The sequence below is a fragment of the Podarcis pityusensis genome, assembly GCF_964106645.2.
Source record: "Podarcis pityusensis genome assembly, chromosome: Z".
In the NCBI taxonomy this organism is placed as follows: Eukaryota; Metazoa; Chordata; class Lepidosauria; order Squamata; family Lacertidae; genus Podarcis; species Podarcis pityusensis.
Window position 1 is genome coordinate 32,731,873 of NC_138044.1, and position 24,952 is coordinate 32,756,824.

Below are 24,952 nucleotides of genomic sequence, written 5' to 3' on the forward strand. Positions count from 1 at the left end.
GCCCAGTTGCTGGGAAAGGAGCCCATGTGATGCAGTGATTTCCTGCCTACTTCCTGGCCTCTGTCGCTTCTCATACTCGCCTGCTGCTTCTCTCTGGCTTACTCTTCTCGCTCTGCCTGTCACTTAATGTACTCTGGAGAGAGAGCACCATGTTGCGCCGGAAGCCATCCAATGCCAGTGAGAAGGACCCAGTGCAGAAGAGGAAGGTGAGTGATTGGAGAGGCAAGCACCAGGTCCTCACCTCTTCCCAGAGCCTCTTCTTGCCCAACAGATTGCTAGTAGGGGCACAACAGCAGCACTTGACCAATGGGATGAGGCTGTGGAGAGCACCAGGGCCTGAATTGCTTACGTTTCATGCTAGTCCTTTGTACCTATTGTTTTTAGAAGACTTGGGGGGGGGGCATAGTTTGCCAGCCAGAGGCTAGGGGTTGTGGATTTCCTTAGGGCACGGGTAGGCAAACTAAGGTCCGGGAGCCAATCGCCTTCTAAATCCGGCCCGCGGACGGTCCAGGAATCAGCATGTTTTTACATGAGTAGAATGTGTCCTTTTATTTAAAATGCATCTCTGGGTTATTTGTGGGGCCTGCCTGGTGTTTTTACACAAGTAGAATGTGTGCTTTTATTTAAAATGCATCTCTTGGTTATTTGTGGGGCATAGGAATTTGTTCTTTCCTCCCAAAAAATATAGTCTGGCCGGCCCCCAAAAGCTCTGAGGGACAGTGGACTGGCCCCCTGCTGAAAAAGTTTGCTGACTCCTGCCTTAGGGGCTACGCTTTGGTACAAGGGTTGCTGTAGCTCAGTGGTAGAGCATCTGCTTTTCATGTAGAAGGTCTTGGGTTCAATCTCTGGCAACTCCAGGTAAGGCTGGTAAAAGCTTCTTAGCTGAGACCCTGCAAGGCCACTGCCAGCCAGCATAGACAATATTGAGCTAGCTGTAGCAAGGTTCTGAAAATATGGCATCTTCTGTGTTCCCCTTTCCCCCATGCTGCTTGGCACCTGCTGCTGTAGAAGCTGTCTCAGGTCCCTTTGTGGTTGTGCTATGTTAGGCAAAGCTGGACCCAGCTAGGTTCACAGCAACTGCACAGTCCACTCAAGTGGTCTCTTTGGGCAGCAATGTTTCCTTGGGGTGAGGCTGTCACACCAGTGAAACTGAGTGCCACAATCCTAGAGGGGCTCTGCAGGACAGTTGACAGCCCTGCAGCTATCCAGAGCACCAAACTGTCTAGGACAGATGCTTTTTAGATACGAGTCCTCCAGCTTGCTTCATGGGCAGGGATGGGTAAACTGTGGCCATCCAAGCCTTCCATCCCTGCTTCGGGGGGGGGGGGTGTCAGTTTCCTTCAACAGGCACCCTTGTTATGCAGTGTCTGTGTACTGCATATTGTGGATGTGTTTGTGTGTTTGTTTTCTGACTCTGAGCTTGTTCTAGTTTAAGTGGTATGATGGGCAGAAATCCATCAGGGACATTTTCCACACCACGGAAAACAGCAGCTGATAAACAGTGCAGCACTTATGCCAGGGCAAAGGGGAGGGAAGACTTCATCTGTAACCCAGAAACACAGGAGAAATGATCAAGCCATAGAAACATGAAAGATCAGAGCTGTTCTCTGCAGACAGAGGGTGCTCTTTCTTAGGCCTATTAAATAAATGTTAAAGAATTTATAATATGAGTACAGTATTGGTCATTAACCTGTCAGTTATATTTGCACACATTAAAAGCAAATGTTTTTGAAGCAATAAGTCTGTTTTAGGAACAAGAAGCTGCATTCATGCTGACTATTGGCTCCATCTAGTTTAGTATTGTCTACGCCGGCTAGATAGCAGTTCTCCAAGGTTTTAAGTAGGGATCTTTCCCGGTTGTACTTGAAGATGCCAGGGATTGGAACTGGGACCCTCTGTATGCAAATGTAATGCCCTATGGCTGCGCTATGACTTTCTCCCAATTTTTAGCCTATTCACATGTGTTGCATAGCTTGCATCATCTTCAAAGCTGCTTTCCTCCTGGACCTAAAACAAGGAAGATGGTGTTTGTCATCTGCAGCTTTTATATATTTTCCAAACGGCAGCCTGATTGATTTCAGGGCATATTATTTCCCATTTATCTCACTCATTAGTGGATTAAATGCTACTGCCCCAGTTTCTTCCTCTCTCATTCTTTGGGGGATGCTGTTCCCCTCACCTCTCCATCTTTTCACTTCCTCATCCTCTCTTCAAAAACCAAACAATGGTTCAAATTCCCACAGAACAACACCCCCTATAGAATATATTTTCTGGCTTCTTACTGGGGGGCAGAGCTTCGCTAGGCAACAACCTACCTCATCAGATGCATCTGTTCTCGGATGCATTTGATGAAATGGGCTGCAGCCCGTGAGATCTCAAGCTGCAACTCAACTACAGACCGCAAGTAGAGCTGTCACTGCACAGTTTCGTTGCGGCCGCCCCACCTGGGGGGCCCTCTGAGCAAATCAGTTCCGAGTTTTGCACAGCGCTGAAAGCTTGCAACTCCGACAAGAGCTGAAGCGAGCCTTCCTACGTGTGACCGGAGGGCTACCGCAAAAGAATTGACTGTGTGTGTTTTTGGTGTGACCGGCTGATAGTCCTGCTCCGGGGGGCGGGGGCACTGCGATGATGAGCAGCTTTTGCATCGGGGCGGAGTCGCGGGGTTCGTATTGTGTGGATCAGGTGTAGGCTTACCAGCAGCTCCCAGCTCCCCACATCCACCCCTTCCTCCTGCTTTGCTTATGCACCGAGGCTTGAACTCTGCTTTGCAAGCATTTGCATTTCCAGACCGCAAATGCGCCACCGCGTGCGGACACACACACACACACACACACACACACACACGCAATACCCGTCCTCTGACTTCGGCAGCTTCTCTGTTCGCAAGCTAAGCCCCACCTCCCGCACACCTTTGCCGCTCTAGCGCTTAGGCTCGAGAGAGCTTGCTGTTGGTGGTGGTGCCAAGCCACACACTTCATTCGCTGAGTGGCGATTTTTGTAGCGACCTTACAAAAGAAAAAAAGAGATGCACGCCAAATGTGAAAGCGGGAACGGCTAGGTTGGCTTAAGGCCAGTGATTTGTCCGTGCACCCGTTTCCCGTCTCTGACGGCGGGCAAGACCCAGAGCAAGGTATTAATGCAATGCATGTACAGTGGTACCTCGGGTTAAGTACTTAATTCGTTCCGGAGTTCCGTTCTTAACCTGAAGCACCACTTTAGCTAATGGGGCTTCCTTCTGCCGCCGCGCCGCTACCACACGATTTCTGTTCACATCCTGAAGCAAAGTACTATTTCTGGGTTAGTGGAGTCTGTAACCTGAAGAGTATGTAACCTGAGGTACCACTGTATATTGCGAGATGAGAGGACGGGGGACTCCAAGTGTTGCTAACACTAATTGGAGAGAGAGCAGGACAGGAGCAACTTGCTCTTGCCTCTTACCAAAATGTACAGTCAGATCGTGAGCTGGCGAGGAGCGTAGACGTGCAGCTTTCTACAGTACTTCCCTCGTAACAACAGTTCATGCTTCCTTAAAAAGGCCTGCTTCCTTCCCGAGCCACGCCTTCCCACAGTTCCCCATTTACCCCCCCCCCCACAGCCAACATATTAATAACAGAGCTTGATGTGGGAGAGGTTGTTGTTGTTTGGTATAGCCATCGCCAAATTAGTACCCGCTCCAGCTATTTTGGACTACAACTCCCATCAGTCCCAGCTAGTCTGACGTGGGCGCCACCATCCGTGCGCATGGCACTTCATAAGAGGCCAGATCTCTGCCCCGCGGAGCTTTCAAATCTAAAAATACTGCACAGTGGATGCAAGAGAGGAATGAGGAAATGAGAGGTTGGGTTAACAGGAAGAATCTTTATTTTCTCCAGTTACACCGGCTTGGATTTGGTTGCAGAATTAGTTACAACATGAGGACTAGGAGGCTGAGCCTTCACATGCCCCTCCACCCGTTTCCCGATGTGTGCTCCCTGCTTTTTCCTATATTTACATTCTGCACCCTCTTGCTCCCCTTATCAGCTGTCCCTGCAGCGATCCAGCAGCTTCAAGGACTTTCCTAAATCCAAACCCAGCTCCCCTCTACCAAGTGAGAAGGAATTCAACCTAGAGGAGGAGGTGAGTACCCCCATTTATTTACCTATAACATTTTTAGGACACCTTTTCCTCCAGGGAGCTCAAGGTGGTTCTCCCAGTTTTATTCTCACAACAACCCTGAGATACAGTGACTGTCCCAAGGTGAGCTTCAGTGCTGAATGGGGATTCGAACTCTAGGCTCTAATACTCTGACCATATCACCTTCATCACAGAGCAGCCGACTCTGCCCAGGCTTATTCACATATTAATCTGTTTATTTTCTTACCCTAATATCCCACCTTTTATCCATCATAGAATGGTCACATTCTTTTCTCCAAAGATTTCTATCTATGCACTGTGATTTGCTTAGCGTGCTGGGAATTGTAGCTACAAATCACAATTCTTTGGGGGAAGCCATGACTGTTAAAGCAATATAAGTGTGTTTTAAATGTATGGTGCTGCGGGTGGTGCTGTGGGTTAAACCACAGAGCCTAGGACTTGGCCGATCAGAAGGTCGGCGGTTCGAATCCCCGTGATGGGGTGAGCTCTCATTGCTCGGTCCCTATTCCTGCCAACCTAGCAGTTCGAAAGCACGTCAAAGTGCAAGTAGATAAATAGGTACCGCTCCGGTGGGAAGGTAAATGGTGTTTCCATGTGCTGCTCTGGTTTGCCAGAAGTGGCTTAGTCATGCTGGCCACATGACCCGGAAGCTGTACGCCGGCTCCCTCTGCCAATAAAGCGAGATGAGCGCTGCAACCCCAGAGTCGGTCACGACTGGACCTAATGGTCAGGGGTCCCTTTACCTTTACCTTACCAGGCAACATCTATATGGCTCCGACCAATCACCTTCCAGGTGCTGACCACCAGTTTCAGCAAAGCAAGGAGTGGTCTCATGTGCCTTGGAACCATACCTGTTCCCACGCACTGTCTACAGTCAGTCCTGCTCTTGCCTGCCTTGGGCTTCCGCTGCTGCAGCCCTGAATTAGCTGCATCACATTTGCCTCTCATATTGCAGCTCATGTTAACTTCTCCTACCTGTGACATCCCAGAGCTGTTGGGACTCTCATCAGCCTCAGCCAACATGGCCATTGGTCAAGAATGGCAGGAGCTGCATCCCAAACAACATCCAAATGGCCACAGGTTCCCCATTTCTGTTTCATATTGACAATGTTAGAGCTCCTGCCCCTTTCAAGGGATGTCGCCTGGTCCTTACTTCCCCTCTTCCGTGGTTCCTGCACTGTTTGAAACACTGTTCTGTCCATCTCTGTCCCATCTCAATAGCTACAGTTCAGCAACTGCACATATATTTACGTGCACTTTCCCCTCTCGTATTCAGTGGGGAAAGGGTGTGTAGACAGCTATGCAAATAGCTCAGCCTGTCTGAAAAGGCAGGCCTCTTCATATCTGTTGCTGGGGGCATATGGAAGGTTTGATCCACCCCACTCCACACCCAGCAAGGAGGCATCCTCCTCCTCTCTAGGCCAGCTGCTCTCAATACTTTTCCTCTTCTGTACAGGTCCCTGAAGGCAGTCAGACAAACTCTGTGCCCAGCCCAGATGACTCAGGCCGAAGCAGCACCTCAAAGCTGGGTAAGAGATGGAGAGCTGCCATCTCCCGGACCATGAACAGGAAGACCGGCAAAGCAGCTGCCAAAGCTCTCGCAGAGCAGGTGAGAAAGGAGGCAGTGTGACCAGCCGACTTTCCTTTCCCACTGGACCTAAACTGCGTCACTGCCTAAAGGGAGAGGCTTGCTCTTTTCTTGTTCTTTTCTCAGCCCTCATGCTTGCGAGGGGAAAGTAAATAGGCAGCAACAGAAATGAAGAGCAACGCCAGCAAAGAGGCTCTAGGGATTAGCAATAGGCCCCTTGTACAGCTGCCTGGTGATGTCAATTCACGCAGCAAGGTCTGGGTCTGGTGTCTCATGCGAAACAAAACCACCAAGGTCTGTAATGCTTTGACACGTTGGGTCAAGGGGCCAACAACCTTATGCTTTCAGCACCTGCTAAAGACTTTTCATTTCACCTAACCCTTTATGGAGTAGCTCGCTGGCTGTGCATTTTATTGTCTCTTACTTGGCCACTGTGATGCTTGAACAGGTTTTATTTCAGTGGTTGGCACCGTGTGCCTTTTATCCTTTTCTACACTGCTTTGCGATTTTTTTTGGATGCTAAGTGGCTTATAAATACTTTATTAATAATAATAACTCTTTGAATACTTGCCCAGAGCCTGATAAGACTGAAGCCTAAGCACCAAACAAGACATGACATTTAAATGCATCATTAATCACTGTTTGTTTGTTTTTTAAAAAAATTAAAAATTAATAACAGGTGCAGAGATCCATGAGCTGCTGTTAGCCCATCAAGAAAGCACCAGCAGGAACTTTCCTTCTGAGCTTAATAGCAGCTTAGGCAAGGAGATATTCATCTAGAGCAGGGTTTCCCAAACTTGGATCTCCAGCTGTTTTCGGACTACAGTTCCCATCATCTCTGACCACTAGTCCTGCCAGCTAGGGATGATGGGAGTTGTAGTCCCAAAACAGTTGGAGACCCACTTTTGGGAAACCCTTATCAAGAGCACAGGGCAGGGGGAATAAATGGCCAGAATGCTGCAGATAGGAAGCTGACTTATACAAAATGAGACCTAAGGTCCAGCTAGCTTGGTACTGTATCTACTTGTTAATGCTTTCTGGAGTTTCAGACAGGGTTCTCTCCCAACTCTACAAGGAGATGCCAAGGATTCAAACTGGGACATATGCAAAGCAGATGCTCTGCCCCTGAGCTCTGGCCCTTCCCTGTGTGGGTGTGTAAGAACAGATACACGATTGCTAATGACATGTTAACCACCCACAGCTAACCATGATGTTTAGGACTTTAAGGGATAAATCCAGGTTCCGACTCAGCAGCATGGCATCTGAACACTTACGTAGGATTTACATACCATATTTTGAAGGGAGTAACATAATTCATGATACCCTCTAAAGGTTTGGGAGTGGGGAGAGAAGGAACATACGACCATTAATTCCAAAATATATGGGCCCTAATAGCTCAGTGATGGACCACTGGGCATGCAAAGCACATGTTCAGTTAAAGGGTTGCCCAGCTGGGAAAGACTTTTGGTAGTTGGGGAAAGAACAGAACCGAGCAGGGTGCTACAAGAAAACAGGGTCTAGACACTAGACTCGAGCAAAGTCAATCCGCCCTTCTGTCTCTTCTTAAAGTGCAAAGGGGTGTTCATTGTGCCTTATTGCCCTAATGCAGGGGGAGGCTGAAGACGAGGCCGCTGCATCTCCCATCAGCAGCCCCACTGAAGACGAAGGCCCAGTCTTTCCAGAATCAAGTGAGGAGACGAGCAGCTCTCAGTCACCAAATGGTGAGTCCAGCATGAAGGCTTACTTAGCACTGAGGCTGGGCTATATAAACACTTCGGACTGCAGACAGAAGTTCTCATAAGAAGACGCCTGTCTGTACAAATAAAACCCCACAACACCAACACCAAGCTTCCTCCATACAGGAAACGAGGCATCGTGGAGAAGGGTTCGAACATCGCTTTTTTTCCTTGGCACACTAGCTTTCTGTTTGCAGGGATTTCTTTTTCTGGATGGATGAAGCAGGAGAAAGACCACAAGCTGGAGGGTAGCTTTATATCAGCACACACTGCCATACGCTGAATGATGTAGCTTGGTGAGATCTCCTAAACCCTGAGTAGCTCACCCCCTGCTGAAAAGGGAGGAGACAGTTTACATCCATCAATCACTCTGTCTCCATTTCACTGAACCTACCAGAGGTCCAGTGTCCAAACTTTAAGCCCCAGCAAAATCCACCCACTACAATTTCTTTCTTCTGATCTGAACCTCTCCTCCTGCAGGGACTGAATTGTCCAATCCCAGACTGATGGGAAGCAGCTGCAGCAGCAGCAAGAAGGGAGACGAGGCCAGCCCCATACCCTATGTTGGCCCTTTTTGTGGAAAAGCCAAAGTTCACACTGACTTCCTCCCCAGCCCGTATGATAAAGACTCTCTGAAACTTCAGGTGGGTAACAATGCAACACTTGGCATTTATCTTCCCATGCAAGTTTGCAAAGGCAGACCTTGTTCTAGCAGAGAGATCTCTTTTGTCATCAGCCTACAAAGGAAATATTTCATGCCAAGTTATTGATCAGGCCAATATGGCATCATCCTGAAAAATGGTGACCCACTGTAGGATTAGGACTGTGTAGCAAGAGTTGGCTCTGCAGATGTTGTAGGACTCCCAAGTCCCAACACTGCAGCCAGCATGGCCAGTGGTCAGAGATGGACAATATAGTCCAGCCACACCTGCAGGACCACAAACTGGAGCACTTTAACAACTGAGACGGATAAATTAAATTAAAAAAAAACCTTTGTCATTTCTCAAGTGTTGGTTCTGGCTTTCTTCCCTTCACTCAGTATAATAGCAGGTGAGAAGCCTCTCTTTTTTTTTCAGCCAAAGGGCCTCATTCCCTTAGGCAACTTTCCAAGATCAGCACACCAGGGGTGAGCAAGGCCAGAAGCGAAAAGTGGGTGCAGCAATAGATGTGTGACCATTACTTGTGTACAGCTGGCAACACCACAGCAACATGAAGAGTGGGACTAGTTTTCAGAGGGTAGCTATCTCAAACAAGACAGATCTAGGCTGGTGGCTCCTCTGTTGGAAGGCAGTAGCTTGGCTGAACCATACCTGAAGGTCACAGAAACCCCACATCCTTAGTTTGGGGGTGGGGGTGGGGAGGAAGTAGAGAGATACCAGGCTGATACCAGCACCTGTGTTCCTGTAGGACTGAATAGTCATGCTGTGTGGTGCTGTAATATCAACTAAAAGATGTGATGATTTTGCATTTGGCATAGAAAGGAGATGTCATCCACATCATTGCAAAGGCACCTGCAGGTACCTGGACTGGCCTTTTGAACAACAAGGTGGGCTCCTTCAAGTTCATCTATGTGGACATCATCCCAGACGACCCTGCACCAGTTGCAAAGAGCAGTTCGCGAAGCAGGAGCAAGAGGCCCAAACCCAAAACCTTGCACGAACTGCTGGAACGCATGAATCTTGAGGTGAGGATGTTGCCCTACCAGTAGAGCAAAACAGCAAGGCTACTAGAGGGTTGGGTTTGTGGTTCAGGGACTGGGCACACATTTTGCATGGAGGACATCTAAGGGTCCGTCTCTGGAATCTCCAAATATGGCTCGGAAACGATACCTGTCTGAAACTCTGGGCCTTACTCCTAATTAGCAAACTATAGTTAGATAGACATTGGACGGGCTAATGGTTTGACTTGGCGGAGTTGTTTTTGAGGAATGTTTGGAGGGTGCATGTAGCTCTAGCTCATTGCTGGTATTTTGCTGTACAGAGGGGCAAGGAACAAATGCGATTAACTAGCCCAGGGTACTGTATGTACATACAGTCATAATTCATTTCCTGTAAAGGAATGATAGGCCAGCATGAATTTTAGCAGCCTGAGTTCAACCATATAGAGCTGTCATAGCCACTGCATAAAAGCTCTTGCAGCTAGTACAAAAGTGCAGCAATGAAGGATCTAAACGTATTGGCAAAAATTCCACAAGAACTAGCATTTGAGCTCCATTGCTGAAGATCTGTTTTGATTGCATCTATTGTACAGATGTAGGGTATCCCCCCCCCCCAAGTTGCTAGTCCTCACTTTTTAAATCCTCCCTCTCTCTATAAAAACACTTATTTATGCTGTTGCACAGAGGCCTCTATCAGAACTACTATTGCCTCTGCTCGTTTCTCCCTTTGGGGGTTTACAATGAGACTTACTTCTTTTATCAGCATGTAGGACCCTAGGGCAGTTGTTGGGGGCAGGGGCTAGATCCTTGCTTTGGACTCCACTTGAAGAAACAATTTGCTTCCTTAGCACAGGGTGTTTGGGTCTGGTAGCCACCAATAAATTTCCCACAATGCTCAGGACTTCTGGGGCATTGTGGGAAATTTAAATGGAAGCAACCACAGCCCAGCACTGATCAGAATGCTGCTGTGGCCAATGTCAGGTAAGTCTACCAGAGTCTACACATGAAGTCCCCCAGTCACGGAACCTGGCTAGCTGCTCATAGCCAGCACATTGATGCTCTTTCCCATTCATCAGGAGTATGCCTCTACATTGCTACTGAATGGCTACCAGACCTTGGAGGACTTCAAAGAGCTGCAAGAGACCCACCTGAATGAACTAAATATAACTGACCCACAACACCGTGCCAAGCTGCTAACAGCAGCGGACCTCTTGCTTGATTATGACAGTAAGTGCTTTTATTAAAAAGCTTGTTTCTTCCCTTCCCATTCACAGACTCTTTAGCAGACCTTCTGCTTTGCCTGCAGAAGGTCCTAGATTCAATGCTTACCATTCTCCAGTTAAAAGGGTCAAGTAGCAGACTATAGAAGATACCCCATTCTACTTGAAATCATAGGAGGCTACTGCATTCAAGGGTAGACAACACTGGCCAAATAATCTGGCCTCATGTCCAACAACTTCCCATTTTCCTACAGGTGGGCTTTCCAGTAACAATAGTTGCTTTCTCTCTCCCCAGCAAGCAGTGAGGCTGAAGATGAAGGAGGAAGCTTGGGGGGCCCTGGAGAGCCAAAGGGAGACATTCCCCGTGATTCTGGATGCTTTGAAGGGACAGAGACACTGGACAGCGGGCGAGAAGACTCTAAGCTGGGGGAAGAGCTGCAAAATCTCTCTCTGGCTGGCTCACGCTGAGAAAAGGTTTTTCCTTCTTCATCCTGGGGGTTGGTTTGGCAAATGTAAGCAGTCATCCAAAATGTGCCTGCCTCCAAGACAGAAGATACAGCTGCAAAATCAAAAGCTCCCTCTTCAGAAAGAGCAAGAGCATTGCTGCAGCCTTACTACTCCCGGAGTATTGGCTGGATAAATCAATAAATCTGTCAGGTCCCAGAAACTCTGCCTTTCCCCAGGCTAGAAATTTTAAGAACAAGTTTTTGCATTTAGAAAGGCTTGTTGTTTAGCCTTCTTGCATGCAGTTGGCTCAAGCTGTCCCTCCACCCACAGGTACTGAGAACTATTGAACATGCTGCTGAGCTGAGGATGGTTACTGTTCTCCCCATAGGCTCAGTACCTTCTGGCTCAAAGGACACCCCACCCCCCCTTACTCAAAATACAGAACCGACACAATAGGGGTCATGACTGAAGGCTGGAGGTAGAACTAAATAACTGTGGTCTGTATCCCTGAAGAAGAGCAGCAGATGCAGAGATTAATGCTCTGAATGTAGCCACTGCTTTCCCCTTCTTTGTGTTGCGGAATGGAAAAAGGCTCCCCAGGAGGAACGGCGACCTAAAAAGCAGGGTGGCTTGCTCTAATGTGGGGAGGAAATGAAGATGGACAATTTGCTACTTTTTTTCGCTTTGAATATACCCATAATTATCTTGTTTAAAAAGACGTGTGGTACTGCAACGAGAGAAAGAAAGCAGGGAAGGGCCATAACTCAGTGGCAGAATGCATGTTTTACACAAGGACAGTCCCAGGTTTGATTCATGGCATAGCCAGGTAGGACCACGAGATGCTTCCCATCTGAAACTTTTGGGATGCTGCTGGCAGTGTGGACTAAAGCTCGATGGACCATTGGTCTGGCTAAATATAAGGAAGCTTCTTGTGTATCTGGTCAACATCAGGTAGGTGTAATTCACAGGCCAGCTGAACTGCCTCTGAGAAGCAGCACCATTTGGATTAGGAGATCTGCACTTTACTGGCTGGGGATGTTGGGCTGTGTTTGGCAAATTGAACCAGGGTTTCTTGGGGTAAGATTTAGCCTCTTTGTACAGGATCCCAATAAAGCACATTTACCCCCCCCCCCAAAGCACAGGTCTGGTACAGTGCCTTTTTGGAAAAGTGGGTTTAAAACCACCACCCTCTACCCAAGCAGCAGAAAAAAGAAACCCTCCACTCTGCTGTGGAGTGAGGCATACTGGCCCCTCTCACACAACTGTGACAGCCAGTTCATCCTGTTTGTTTCCATCAGCCCCTCATCCAATTGCCCTACGCCAGCCTACACAGAAGCCATGTCTTATGAAAACTTGAAGGCAGTTCTCCAAGCAGGTTTCCATGATAATGACTGGCAGGAAGAGATGTCAAGTATACCACACCAGGTTTTCCCTCTTTGACAACAGTTATGGCCACTGATTCAGTGTGGCTTCTCTGTATCAAAAGGGTGGTGTCCTGGCAAAGTACCACTTCACAAGGCAGGCTGCCTCTTTTTTTACTGCGGAAGATTCAGTTTAAAGTAAATGCTGCACTATAAACAGAGGCAGGGGAACTACCTACAAGCCTAACACCAATAATGGAGACTAGCAGTGGAGACAAACTGGTGCCAAGGCAACACACATAACACACCAGATAAATTCCAATACCTTCATTGAGATCAGAGGAGCACACCAAAGCATCAAGGCAGCCAGGACCATCCTGCTTCCTGGAGCAATTTGACACAGTACATTATAAAATATAATCCAAACAATATGGTTGCAACACTTGAGATTTGGTCAGTAATTGGGGAAATACGGGAGTAGCCTCTACCTTTGCCTCAAGGAAGGAGGGCAGCACTGGCAAGGCATCAAGCAATGATTGTTGGAGGTGCATCTGCCTATTCCTGGCTCCCACCATGCCAGTGGGGGAAATAAGGAAGCTACATGGACCACACGACCACACCACCATGTTAGAAGAGGAACCACCTTTCTCTCAGTCACTGCAGGGGACTTGCTAAACTAAGGTTACCAGATTTGTTTCAATGAATCCAGGGACACTTTTCAACATCAATGGATTTTGTATGGGGACTGATTTGTAAATCCAGGGACTGTTCCCGGGAAACAGGGACGTCTGGTAACCCTATCTGGTAACACACTGATTCTACCCCTGCAGATGAAGAGAGCACAAACTTGGCCAGAGTGCTTCACTACTTAGAAACACAGTGGGAAGAACTGGTGATGTGACTGTCCTAAGCCAAGTGGGAATACACTGAGATATAACCTCTCACAGCTGCAGACCATCAGGGAGAGGTGAGGGGAAGATAAGCTTCTCTGCTCTCCTGACCTGAACAGTTAGCTAAATCTTAGGAATAGGCTAAGCAATGCTCTGCTCCCACCTCAGAGATGCTGTTCACTGCACTTTGGATATGGTCTACTCAGTGACAGCTGAACTATGTTAGAATTGCATGATGCAGGAAGAAGGCTAGTTTTTCAGGAAGTGAGGGTTCCAGCTAGTTTTCTCCCCAATGTTCTTATGTGGAGGGGGAGTTTTAAAAAAGAAGCATGTCCCTACCAACAGTCTGACCAGCAGCCACAAAATTATCCTATGGTGAAGAATCCTGATGATGTGCAGTTAAGCTGTTATGAGTCTTGCTTGAAATGGCACTGAAGGCTACTCCACCCACCCACCCACCCCAAACATACTACCACTCATTCAGAACCCTTTTTTTGGCAACTCCCCTCCACTTATAAACAAGGAGGGATTGGGAGGCACAAGAAGGTCTGGACAGAGCAATTACCATTTAGCCAGATAATACAAAGAGCATCACTCAACACTGGATCAACTGAGCTGAAGAGCACCAGGTGGTTTATGGGCCACAAGGAAGTTATGGAACCTCCTATGCCTGTATAGTAGTATCCTTTCCAAGCAAATGCCACTGGCTCTTTTGCTCCCAAGTCACTTTACCACCTTGTGGTCCACCCTGCCCCTTCAGTAGCCCTGACTGAGCAGCTTAGCAGAATGGAGGGGCCAGCTTTTACCAATGCTACCTCAGAAGACTGGAATGGTTGGGAGGAGGGACTGAGAGAAGACCAGGAAGACATACTAACTGGGATAAAAGAGGAAAGAGAAAAACGTACCAGAGTTTCAATATCTAGACAAATAGAGGGAGTTGGGGGGCAAGGACAAGCTAGAGCTCCCTTGGCTGGTTGTTTGATGATTTAGGACCACTTGGGGTTCAGAGGTACCATATGGCACGGTCCGGCAGGAAACATTTGGGAAGGAGCGCTATGTAGAAACCTGGTTGTCTTATGTTCCCATTATCAACTTGGCTCTGCTGGCTGCTGAGTTCAGCCAACATAAAATACTGCAACCACAGGTAGAAAGACAGTACAGAAAAGTGCCACCAGCTCAATCTTCTTCCCAGCTGGCTCCACGCTTCAACGATGTCAGGCTAGAGAGGCACTCACTTAGTAGTGTTAAGAGACCAAAGACAGGGGAAGTGGGCCTGCCCTAGGCAGCAGCAATTGCCTTTTGAGGGGGGAAGGGTCCCTCAGCAGCATAGTGGGTGCTCAGCATCCATTAGAAAGGGGAGTGCTGGCACTCATCAGTTTGTAGACACAGGTCACAACCACTGGTGAACAAACAGCCAAAGGGAACAGCAAGGCCACTGTCCTGCCAAGCTGTTTCCTGCCCTGGTCCTCTCCACAAGGAGTATGCCAAACAAAAACAGCGTTCATGTCCACTTTGAAGGCTAGTGCGTTGTCTGCTCGTGATCCAGGGATGGAACAGATGGTTCTGCTGCAGAAGGGGGCTGCGCTGTTTCCTGTGGCACCTTGCCTGTTGGCACAGGGAGCTGGAGAGGAGAAAGGAAAAAAAGAGGGAGAAGAGAATAAAGGGTGAGTCACAGCAGAGTATTAAAAAAAAAAAAATCTATTTCAGAAGGAAAACTGGCAATTCCTGGAGGTTTCTTTTAGGACTGCATAGCAGAAATCACACACACACACACCCCGCCCGAGAAAACCCCAACCAAATTCCCTGCCCTTGGCCACCAGATTGCAGAGCTGCTTACTAAGTACATTCAAAGCAAGCTGGCATCTACCACACTTACCACACTCTCCTCTGGGAGGGCACTGTCACCACTGGTTTCCTGGGCACTGGGTTTTTCTGTGGTCCCTTCTTCTTGAGTGTTGGGCTCGGGTCCAGCACTGCTTTCAAGGGCAGCACTCTCCTGCTGCAAGATGCCTCGCCTATCCAGCACGCTACAAGGAAAGGATTCGGTGGGGTGAATCAAGAATAGTAGTATACATTTTTGATCTTTTAAAAACATTTTATTGTGTTTTAATGAGTGGAGTCTGGATCATTAGGGTGAATAGGTCAATGCTTTTTTTTTATTATTCCCCCTCCTCCTATGTTTTTAGCTGTTCTTATTTCTTTCTGTAAGCTGCCTTGAGTCCCTTTCAGGGGAAAGGGTGGGGTATAAATAAATAATAGTAATAGTAATAGTAATAGTAATAATAGTGGGTCATTGTTGCACCAACCTCAGTTGCTCTCAGCAAGCCCTCACCTACCAGGGAGAACCAGCTGCACAAATATAAGATGGGGGACACCTGGCTTACAAGCAGTACATGTGAAAAGGATATTGGGGGTCTTAGTGCGCCACAAGCTTAACATGGGCCAACATTGTGATACAGCAGCAAAAAAAAATGAATGCTATTTCAGGCTGCATCAACAGAAGTAGTGTCCAGAACAAGGGAAGTAATAGTACCTTGCTATTCCGCCTTGGCCAGACCACGCCTGGAATACTGTACCCTGTTCTGGGTGCAACAGTCTAAGATATTGACAAGCTAGAATGTGTGCAGAGGAGGGCAACCAAAATGACCAAGGGTCTGAAAACAAAGCCTATTGAGGAACAGTTGAAGGAGCTGGGTATGTTTAGCCTAGAAAAGAGGAGATATGAGAGCCATCTTCAAGTATCTAAAGGGCTGTCACAGAAAAGGTGAAGCAAAAGCTTGTTTTTTCCTCCTCTGGAGGGTAGTACTTGAACCAATGGCTTCAAGTTACAAGAAAGGAGATTCTGACTAAACATCAGGAAGAATTTTCTGACGATAAGAGCTGTTTGACAGTGGAACAGTCTCCCTCAGAAGGTTGTGGACTCTCCTTCCTTGGAGGTTTTGAAGCAGAGGTTGGCTGGGCTATCTGTCTTGGATGCTTTAGCTGAGATTCCTGCATTGCAAGAGGGTTGGACTAGGTGATCCTTGGAGTCCCTCTTCCAACTTTATGATTCTATGATAACCACTGAGGCTCTGCCTGTCATTAATTGTAGCTCAACCTACCACTGGGCTTTAAAGATATGCAGTTCAAATGGAACTTTTTGATTAGATAAACAAACAAACAAACAAACAAACAAACACAGAAGGCTTGGGACATGCTTTCCCTGCTCCACTGGGAAGAGCAGCAAGGAACTAGCCCAATGAAGCAGTAGCAATATAAGCTGTCTTATCCATTTCCCTGGAATGTGATATTTCACACACACACCGCACCTCCTAGACTAATATACATATCAGAACATGATTAGCTGTCCAGTTCTGTCCAGCTGTCCACCCTCAGTGGTTATCATAGAATTTTATGGTGCTTGAACTAAACAACCACCACCAAGTACCAAAACCCACCTTAAAATAATGTGTACTTAGAAATAAAACAAGTTGTTAAATATATGTTGTTGAAATACATTCTAAGTACTATGCAATTATGTTTTTTTTTAAAATGACATTCATATGGAAAGTGAATGGAACAGATGTATAAATCAACACCTGCAGAACTGACATGAGCCTGTGGCCCTGCTGTTAAAACATCAGCTTCCATCAGACTCAGCCACCACACCCGAGGGACACGGAATGAGGACATATATAATCCCACAATGCCTGAAGGACCACAAGTTCCCCATGCCAGATGTAATAAACTATAACGTGATCAGCTTTTGTGCATGTGTCTGTAAAAGTATCTTCAGCCATATGCCTCAAATAGGAGCATAATTGCTATCAGTTCTACAGATTAGTAGAAATAAATGTTTCTGCCATTCTAACTGGTTGTTTTAGTTATTTGGTTTTTTCTGCTCTTATTTTATATTACTGCGCTGATGGATATTACTTGTAAATTGAGTTATTGTACCCCACTTTGGGATCACTTGTGATGAAAGGTGGGTCAAGAATATTTAAAATAAATTAAATGGACTGGAAACAGATGGATCTGTCCATATCTCCTTGTAACCTCAACATGAAACAAGACTGGGAGATGGAAACAGGAGGAATTAAAATATGGAGCTGGTAGTCAAGGAGGAAGATTATCCCACCCAATTCCCAGAAGCTGCCATTAGTCTCTCATCACTTAGATGCACATGAGGGCCTTCGGTCCAAGCACCCTATACCCTACTATGCCCAGCACTATTCTCAGAGGCATAATGTAATATCCAAGCCCAAATCAAACCATTACCTGGGAGGCAGAGGGCCACACAAGACCTCACAGCAGTTCTTCATAATGTTGCCATGGCTATAGGGATTCTGCACACGGTTCTTCCCTGTCCAGGAACCTTTGATCTGAAAGAACAGCAAAAGGTGGAAGGAAGACCAAACACCAAAATTAGCACTCATCTGCATGATGACAGACCTCCCCCCACCCCCGACCAAAAAAGCACCTGTCTTGTTATCCTGATTCTCCCTCTTCCCTTACACTACTCTAAGAGAATGGTCCCTGCTGCTTTCTTTTTTTTTTTTTAATAAACCAAACCAATATTTATTGTGTATATGGTACATTATACAGTATATAAAACAGGATGAATAGAGGTTTTAAATATCGCAGTCCAGATTCGGAAAGGCAATCATTTTCTTTTTCTTTTTTTAAAATAATATTTATTAATTTTCAACCGTTTAAACACAACAAAACAGAAAGACAAAAAAAGAAAGGAAAAAAAAGAAAAAAAAGAAAAACATAAAACTGACAAAGCAAGACACAAACCATTTCAAACACAAAACAATTTCAATGTCTTATCTTTCATTCCCTTATTTCCACGACCTCCTCACACCTCCCTTTTTGTTTTCCACTTCTATTAATTATTTCAGCAATTCCTTTCCATCTTCCTCTGTTTTCTATCCTATAATTATCTTAACATATTCTAGCCTTATTTTCCCTTTAATACACTATTAATCTATTTATACTTGATTCCTTATAGCATTTCTACTAAAGCCATATAACTTCATTCCAACATTTTTCTAACATTCATTATTTTTACAGTATTTCTATAAATAGTCTTAAACTTTTTCCAGTCTTCTTCCACCAACTTCTCCCTGGTCTCGGATTTCTGCCAGTCGTTTCCGCCAATTCCATATAGTCCATCAACTTCATCTGCCATTCTTCCCGAATGGATAAATCTTGTGTCTTCCAGTACTTCACAATGAGTATTCTTGCTGCTGTTGTTGCATACATGAAACAAATTCTATCCTTCTTTAACACCAATTAGCCGACCATGCCCAGGAGAAAGGCCTCTGGTTTCTTCGAAAGGGTATATTTATTTATTTATTTTTAATGATATTTATTGGAATATTTTTTTTTTAGAGTTACAAAAGAAAACGAAGTAGAAAAAGAACAAAAAAAGAAGAAAAAAACAAACCACATCCAACAATACAAATTAAAAAAAAAAAATACACCACAAACATTTAAAAACAAATCCATTATTCTCAAATCCTCAACTGTCATTACCTTCTTTCTTTGACCTCCTCCTCCTCCCTTTTTTTGTATCCTAGTTGTTAATTGTCGCAGCAAATCCTTTCCATATTTCATAATATCCTGTCATTACATTACCTTAAACTATTTTAATCTTATCTTACTATAAAAAACCTTGAAACTTAAAACTTAAATCTTATTTTTACCAACTTCTCATAACCATAATATTCTTACATAATTCTTTAAACATTTTTACTAAAGCCAAGTAATTTCATTCCAACATTTTTCTAACATTCATCAATTTTATAAAACAATCCTAGTAGTAGAAAAAGAAATAAAAACAATCCAATCTTCATCCAGCGTCCCTTCCTCCTGGTCCCAGGTTTTGTCAGTCCTTATTATCCCATCGATCTAGCGCATTAACCTGGTAACCTTATATCCGAGGCCCTTAAGTCTCTTCCATGTCCCTTCCGCAGCTCTTCTTCATATTTGTAACTGTATTTTCCCTTATCTCTTGCTCGTTTCACTCGTGGGAACTCCAGCTTAACAATATTTTTGACCCTTGTCGAGGAGATCAGCCCCTTTTCCATAATCCACACTAAATTCCATGTGGTATTTAAGAACACGTTTCAAAATCCCTCCAAAATTAGGAGCCCCCACAATCCCAAACATCTCACGGCCCATTGCCAGACTTGAAAAGTCCAAACATCCCTGTATAGGGGGGTCTATCCAGCCCCCCATTTCCAAACCAAACCAAACTTTTTCTTTCGAAATCTGGCGTTTTCCAAGTTCATTTGTCAAATCCGAAAGCTCATGTTCCTGTTGGGCCTGTTCTGTCAGGGCACACTCCTGATTTAATTCCTGGGTGGGCTCCACATATTTTCCCACTGCCTGTTCAAAATTTCCCACTGCCTGTTCAAAATTTCTAATCGAATCAGCCATCAAATTCGTCTTCTCATGTAGCTGTTCCAGTAGGGCATTTGTTTTATAGAAAGCACACAACAGAGCTTCTGAATACATTGTCCTGCAAGGTCAGATGTCTATTCCCACGATTGTAATCTGTAACAGCTGCAAGCTCCCCGGAGTTGGTTACAGTTTCACAGTCTCCCTCTAAGGGGAAAACTTCTATTTGTTCTTTCTTTTAAAGACAAGTCTAGCAACAAAGTTTCCTTTTTCAGATATTTTGTCAATATTTGTTCCTTTAAGAAGCGAAGGAGAACAATGGAGTCAAAGTTTCTCTTCTTATAGCTATCTGTCAAAAACGTTGTCTCTGGTCAATGAGCTTCAAAAAACGTCAGTCCTAACACCCCGCTCCAGGATCAGGACGGTGGAAAGTTACTTTACTTTACCCTCACTTCTGCAGATTTAAACAGTCCGAAAAAATCCCCCCTCTTCTCCTGCTTCCGAAGGGGGTTCAACAATTTTAAATGATGAAAGTTAATCTTTTACAGGTGATTTTCTGAGCTCTAGTTTGCCATGTCTTTGCTTTAATCTATCTACAAAGAAACAGAAGGCTGACTTCCTGTTTAGACCTTCCCGTTTCAGCGCCAAATTAAGGTAAACTTTTAAGTCCAATTTTCCTTTCTGCTCACAAGTCCTTATTTAGAGTCCAATTGTCCGAGTTTAGGTATTCACGGGTGATTATTTTAGAAGCCAGATTGTCTCAGGAAAAAGGCAGCGCTCTCCGGCAACGGCTGTGCGGCTTCGCTCCACAGAAGAAGCAGTTGACTCTCAGCACCGCGCCACTTCCCCCTCTTCACTCCGGAGCCCGTTAATGGGTTCTTTTGCGGGTTGGGGGGGCGCTAAGGGTGCCCGCCGAGTCCCATGGTCACAGGCTTCATCCGCCTGTGATTTTTGAATGGGTCCCCACTTCGCCGTAGCGGAAAAGACCCGATTCCCGTGGAGCTGGTCCCTCCAGTTCAGAGGGAATCCGCCATTGCCGATGGCGCCACCCCGGATGTCCCCCGAAAGGGTATATTTAAATACCTTTTTCATTTCGTTATGAATCATCTCCCAGAGTGTCTTAATCCTTGGGCATGTCCACCAAAGGTGAACTCTAATCCTCAAATTTGTGTGTTTTTCTTTAAGTTCAGTCATAGCAAGCGTCAACTTATGTTCATCCAATTGCCTCTGTAGGGCTGGGGCTCTCTTTCTCTTTCTCTCCAGTTGTGTTACTTTACCTTCAGCAGCAACAGCTTTTCCCCTGACTTCCTCCACAGTTTGCCATATCAAAATAGGTTCTTGTATCAATTTCTGGGTGGTTTCTGTATTGGTATTATTTATACTTTCTGTATTTAAGTTAATTTTGGTAATTGAAACATCCACTTTCGCATTTATCATGTCCATTTTCCTGTGAAGCTGATCCAATGAGTCATTTATCTTATATAATGCAGCCACTAAAGCCTCTTCTGTCAACATTCCTCTTGGTTTTAAATATACTAGTACAAAGACAACAACAGAAGGAGCAGGAGGGCCTAATGATAGACCTCTCCTGGATTGTTACCAAGTCCTCCCAGACCTTAATGTTTTGTCAGCAGTTGACTGGTCTGTTTTTTCTCTTCCATTTACCATAACACTTAAAAGATTCAAGGTCAGTCCCAGAGTCTCACGGTTTTTAACTTGCAGCTGGAAATTCCCCTAGTCCAGCTCTTGTAAAGAGCTCTTGTAAAGCAACAGGTTTCAAAGGCTTCCACTAGGGGGAAACAGTTTCTATTTGTAATAGTCAATAGTATCCTCTTTTAAACAATCCAAAGTTAGTTTCAAATTAGTTTCAATTTTCAGTTACTTTTACTCCTTTTTAAAGCAGCCGGAGACAGTAGAAACAATGTATTTCTCTTATTTAACTAGCTGTCAATGAACGTTCTAAACGCTGTCAATGAACATTCCAAAAGACATCAGTCCTACTAGCAGCCCGTTTCCAGGGTAAGAGCGGCGGTGTTTTAAGTCTCTTCGCTCTCTCCCGCAGGCATACTCAATCCGCAACTTCCCCCTCTCTTCTCCTGCCTCCAAGAGGGGGGTTAATGTCCTTTACCATTGGAAATTTGATCTTTTACAAAAGACCTTCCAAGACTGCAGCTTGCAACTTCATTGCCTCAGTCTATTTACAAAAGGTGAAGGTGGACTTCCTGTTTTGAACCTCCCCGTTACGGTACCAAATTAAACATTTAGAAATCCAATTCTTCCCCTTCAGCTCTACTCACAGGTAATTACTTTAAAGTCAAATTGTCCACAGGAAAAGGTCGGCGCTCTCCGGCAACAGCTATGCGGCTTCGCTCCGTGGAAGAAGCAGACAATTCGATGCACCGCGCCGCTCACCCCACGTCGCTCCAGAGCCCCAAAAACTGGGGTTCCCCGCGAGTGGGGGAGGCGCAAAAGGTGCCCGCCGAATCCCACGTCCACAGGCTTCTCCCGCCTGTGATTTTAACGGGTCTCTGCCTTCGCCGTGGCGACCAGACCCAGATTCCCACGGAGCAGATTCCTTCCGGTCAGAGGAATTCCGCCATTACCGGAGGCGCCTCCCCGGAAATTTTGGTCCCTGCTGCTTTCTTAATTACTTTGGTCCTAATAGAAACCTTTCTCATTTACAGAGCAGATTTGCTCCCAGAACATGGGCGCAGCTGGGGGTGGGGTGGTGCAGCTGCCCATCATCATATAAATAATAAAAATACTTAACTGACCAATCGCATCACAGACAACTCAGTTTTGCCCCCTCCCCAGCCTCCCCCCCCCCCCGCGCTAACATAAATCCTGGCTATGCCCATGTCCCAGAATCTGGTACGTCACTGAAAGACTCGACAAACTGTTGTCCAGCAAAACTTTTATCTTGCCTATTAATCTGCACTTGAAAAAGTTTCTTTCAGTTTGGTAGTCTCTGGAGGCTATGACTGAAAAAGAGGCTCCCAAAGTAGAGAAGCCAGAGCTGCACCTTCCCCAAACCTCTAAAACATTTCAGAAAGAACTAGAGATTTTAAAAACAAAATAAAAGAAAGGTTCTGCAATGTTATTTGAAGGAATCTGATTTAGTTCAAATCCATCCAAGAGATGTTTTGGACCATGTTCCGATGGTATTTAACCACTCCTGCCCATCAAGATTCCCAGCCCATGTTTGCATTTAGCAGCCTTCCTACAAAGAGTGTGAGGAGTCACAGCTGGAAGGCTGCTTGCTGGAAGGGGTGTATCTTTGTATTGACACTCACATCTTCGTTAGTTGTCTGGTTCAGCGCTACCAGAAAAGTGTGGAAGCCAGTTAAACCCACGACAGACCAAAGTGTGAAGAAGCAGATCAAAACCTCCAGGACTGTGAGCAGCTGAGTTAGGGAACAAGAACTGAACTACAGATGGCTTAGCTTCCCCCCACATTGCAGACAACCCCACCCTGATGCCCCTCCATTCGAGATGGTCTCTCTCATTCTCCACCTGCAACAGGCAGGTTAGAGACAGCTGCAGCGGAAGCAAAAAGGATATGTCCCTGGGGTTTCTTTCAGAGTATTCAAAAAGCCAATCTTCAGGGATTCTATGTGAAAGGAGAAAAGTTTGTTAGTCTACAGGTGCCAAACAAACCAGGAAGAGCAGGTATTGTTTCCCAATAAAACCACCCCCTTCCCAAGTGATCTTTCAATCACCAGCAACACAGCCCCTCTTCTCCTCCTCCGCCCCCCCGCCAAAAACATGGACTCACTCAGGGCAACGTAGACAATGTTGAAGGAGAAGATGTAGATTGTGAGAAGAGACAAGGAGAGGATGAAGAGGTAGAAGTAACGATAGTTCCTCTTTCCCACGCAGTTGCCCACCCAGGGGCAATGATGATCAAACCGCTCTGCAAGAGCCAGACAAGCACATCAGCAGAGCCATAGCTGTACCTCTCCACCCTAGCCGTATAACTCTCAGCAAGAAGTCAGTACATACATATATAAATATATATGTATTTGAATTCCACTAACATGTCAAAGATACATTGCAATTTCCTGTACTAAGTTGCTAATGGACAGATTCACATACCCATTTTTGGGGTGGGAGAACTGCCAAGGAGCAACTTTTCGCTTTAGAACCCACATGGTAAAAACTGCCCTTTTGGAAGGAGGCTTTTGTGATTATATCCGAAGTGGCCACATCCCAGGAAAAAAAAATACACTTCTTTTCTAACCTTTCACAGGTATAGAACAAGCAGTTTTACCACATGGATTTATTTATTTTTGGCGGGGGGAGGGGATTGGTGTAGGGCAATGCCTCCTCCCTCTGAATCTGTGACAACTCTTAAACACAACTGCCGATGCACTACTCTCAGGAAGAGGTAACCTAACCTTGCTGTTGGTTAGGTTCCAGATCACAGCACACCCAGACTGCCTGATGATTGTCTAGGCACCAAGAACAAAAACTGAGAATGTAAAAAAAATGAGAATGCTTTTATGTAACAAAACCAAAATCAAGTTCCTAGCCCTTATGGCTGAACAGAGGACTGAAGGTGTGGAGACCATGCCTGGTCAAATTTTACATATTGTAAAGATGGAAATTCAGTGTTCCTTCCGTGACTAACAGAACCAGGACACAGAATTCAGCCATTTACAGCAGGGAGCTTCTTTATTTGTAGTAAATATACAACAGTTTTCTTGTGACCTCTGTCACAGATTATCAGGAGAACTCCTTTATTAAGCTTCTTTTTTCAACCACAATCACAGTCCCACTACTCACCCACACAGTTGTCACAGATGCTGCAGTGTGAGGCACGTGGTGGACGGAAGATCTTGCATGTGTAGCAGTATTTCAGCTTCACTATCTGGTTATTGATCTGAAAGTTCTTAATGCGTGGGGGTGGCCGCTGGCCTGGAGGCACAGTCCCATTGGTTGCCTCTGCAAATGAAAACCACTTTGAATAAGGCAGGGGTCACTACCATTTTCAGTCAAACTTCTGAGAGCTGTATGCCAGGGTAAAAGTGAAAGTGGGCACTATCAGTCTACACTCTCTCACACAGCATAATCACCACCCACCCAGGCAGACAACTAGACAGATATAAGGGTATCTTTCTCACACACAATGCACAAACCACTCCACAAAAATTAAATCTCTGCTCTTTGGAGATGGTGGTCTTCTTCATAATTTTGTTCCCCATCACAGGGTTGGGCTGGGAGGAAGCAAAGACACTTCTTCCTGCTATTGCCAGTGTTTATTCTTCCCCTTGTGCTCTTGCTAATGGCTTAGAGGTGCTCAGGAAACAGGAAGGAGCACTTCCTGTTTCCAAAGCACTCTGATGTCATAGCAAAGGCAGTGCACAAAGGGAGGGAAAGGTGCATTTACAGGGGGGCTGACAAGCCACTTTGGACAGCCTGGCAGGCCTGATTAAGCCCATGGGTTCAGCACCCTGGTATGCAGCATAAGGTAAGTGGTGTGTGCCCATATCTCTGGGCAGGACCCTACCCTCTCATACCTTTCATCATCTA

At 45.8% G+C, this 24,952-nt stretch overlaps 2 protein-coding genes across 8 annotated transcripts in view; one reads left to right on the forward strand and one right to left on the reverse strand.

Annotated features, from left to right (window-relative positions):
* Nucleotides 1-16,883, forward strand: SASH3 (SAM and SH3 domain containing 3). Of its 2 annotated transcripts, XM_080990480.1 has the most exons (9): nucleotides 1-206; nucleotides 4,021-4,116; nucleotides 5,591-5,743; nucleotides 7,332-7,443; nucleotides 7,939-8,102; nucleotides 8,936-9,142; nucleotides 10,192-10,342; nucleotides 10,631-10,809; nucleotides 16,584-16,883. In XM_080990480.1, the coding sequence occupies exons 1-8, from the start codon at nucleotides 150-152 to the stop codon at nucleotides 10,801-10,803; spliced, it is 1,113 nt and encodes a 370-aa protein (XP_080846606.1). In that variant the 5' UTR covers nucleotides 1-149; the 3' UTR covers nucleotides 10,804-10,809; nucleotides 16,584-16,883. The 2 variants fall into 2 exon arrangements, with proteins under 2 accessions (XP_080846606.1, XP_080846605.1); XM_080990479.1 differs by lacking the exon at nucleotides 16,584-16,883 and having other exon boundaries at nucleotides 6-206; nucleotides 10,631-11,918.
* Nucleotides 12,456-24,952, reverse strand: part of ZDHHC9 (zDHHC palmitoyltransferase 9) — a 26,072-nt gene continuing 13,575 nt past the window's right edge. For 5 of the 6 annotated variants that reach the window (XM_080990473.1, XM_080990474.1, XM_080990475.1 and 2 more), the window contains exons 4-10: nucleotides 24,206-24,364; nucleotides 23,196-23,333; nucleotides 22,981-23,030; nucleotides 22,714-22,815; nucleotides 17,291-17,394; nucleotides 14,910-15,060; nucleotides 12,456-14,654 (exon numbers count right to left, since the gene is read on the reverse strand). In XM_080990473.1, coding sequence (XP_080846599.1) covers nucleotides 14,553-14,654; nucleotides 14,910-15,060; nucleotides 17,291-17,394; nucleotides 22,714-22,815; nucleotides 22,981-23,030; nucleotides 23,196-23,333; nucleotides 24,206-24,364 — 806 coding nt within the window. In that variant the 3' untranslated portion in view covers nucleotides 12,456-14,552. The remainder of the gene's footprint in view (nucleotides 14,655-14,909; nucleotides 15,061-17,290; nucleotides 17,395-22,713; nucleotides 22,816-22,980; nucleotides 23,031-23,195; nucleotides 23,334-24,205; nucleotides 24,365-24,952) is intronic. The other variant, XM_080990478.1, reaches the window with a different exon arrangement.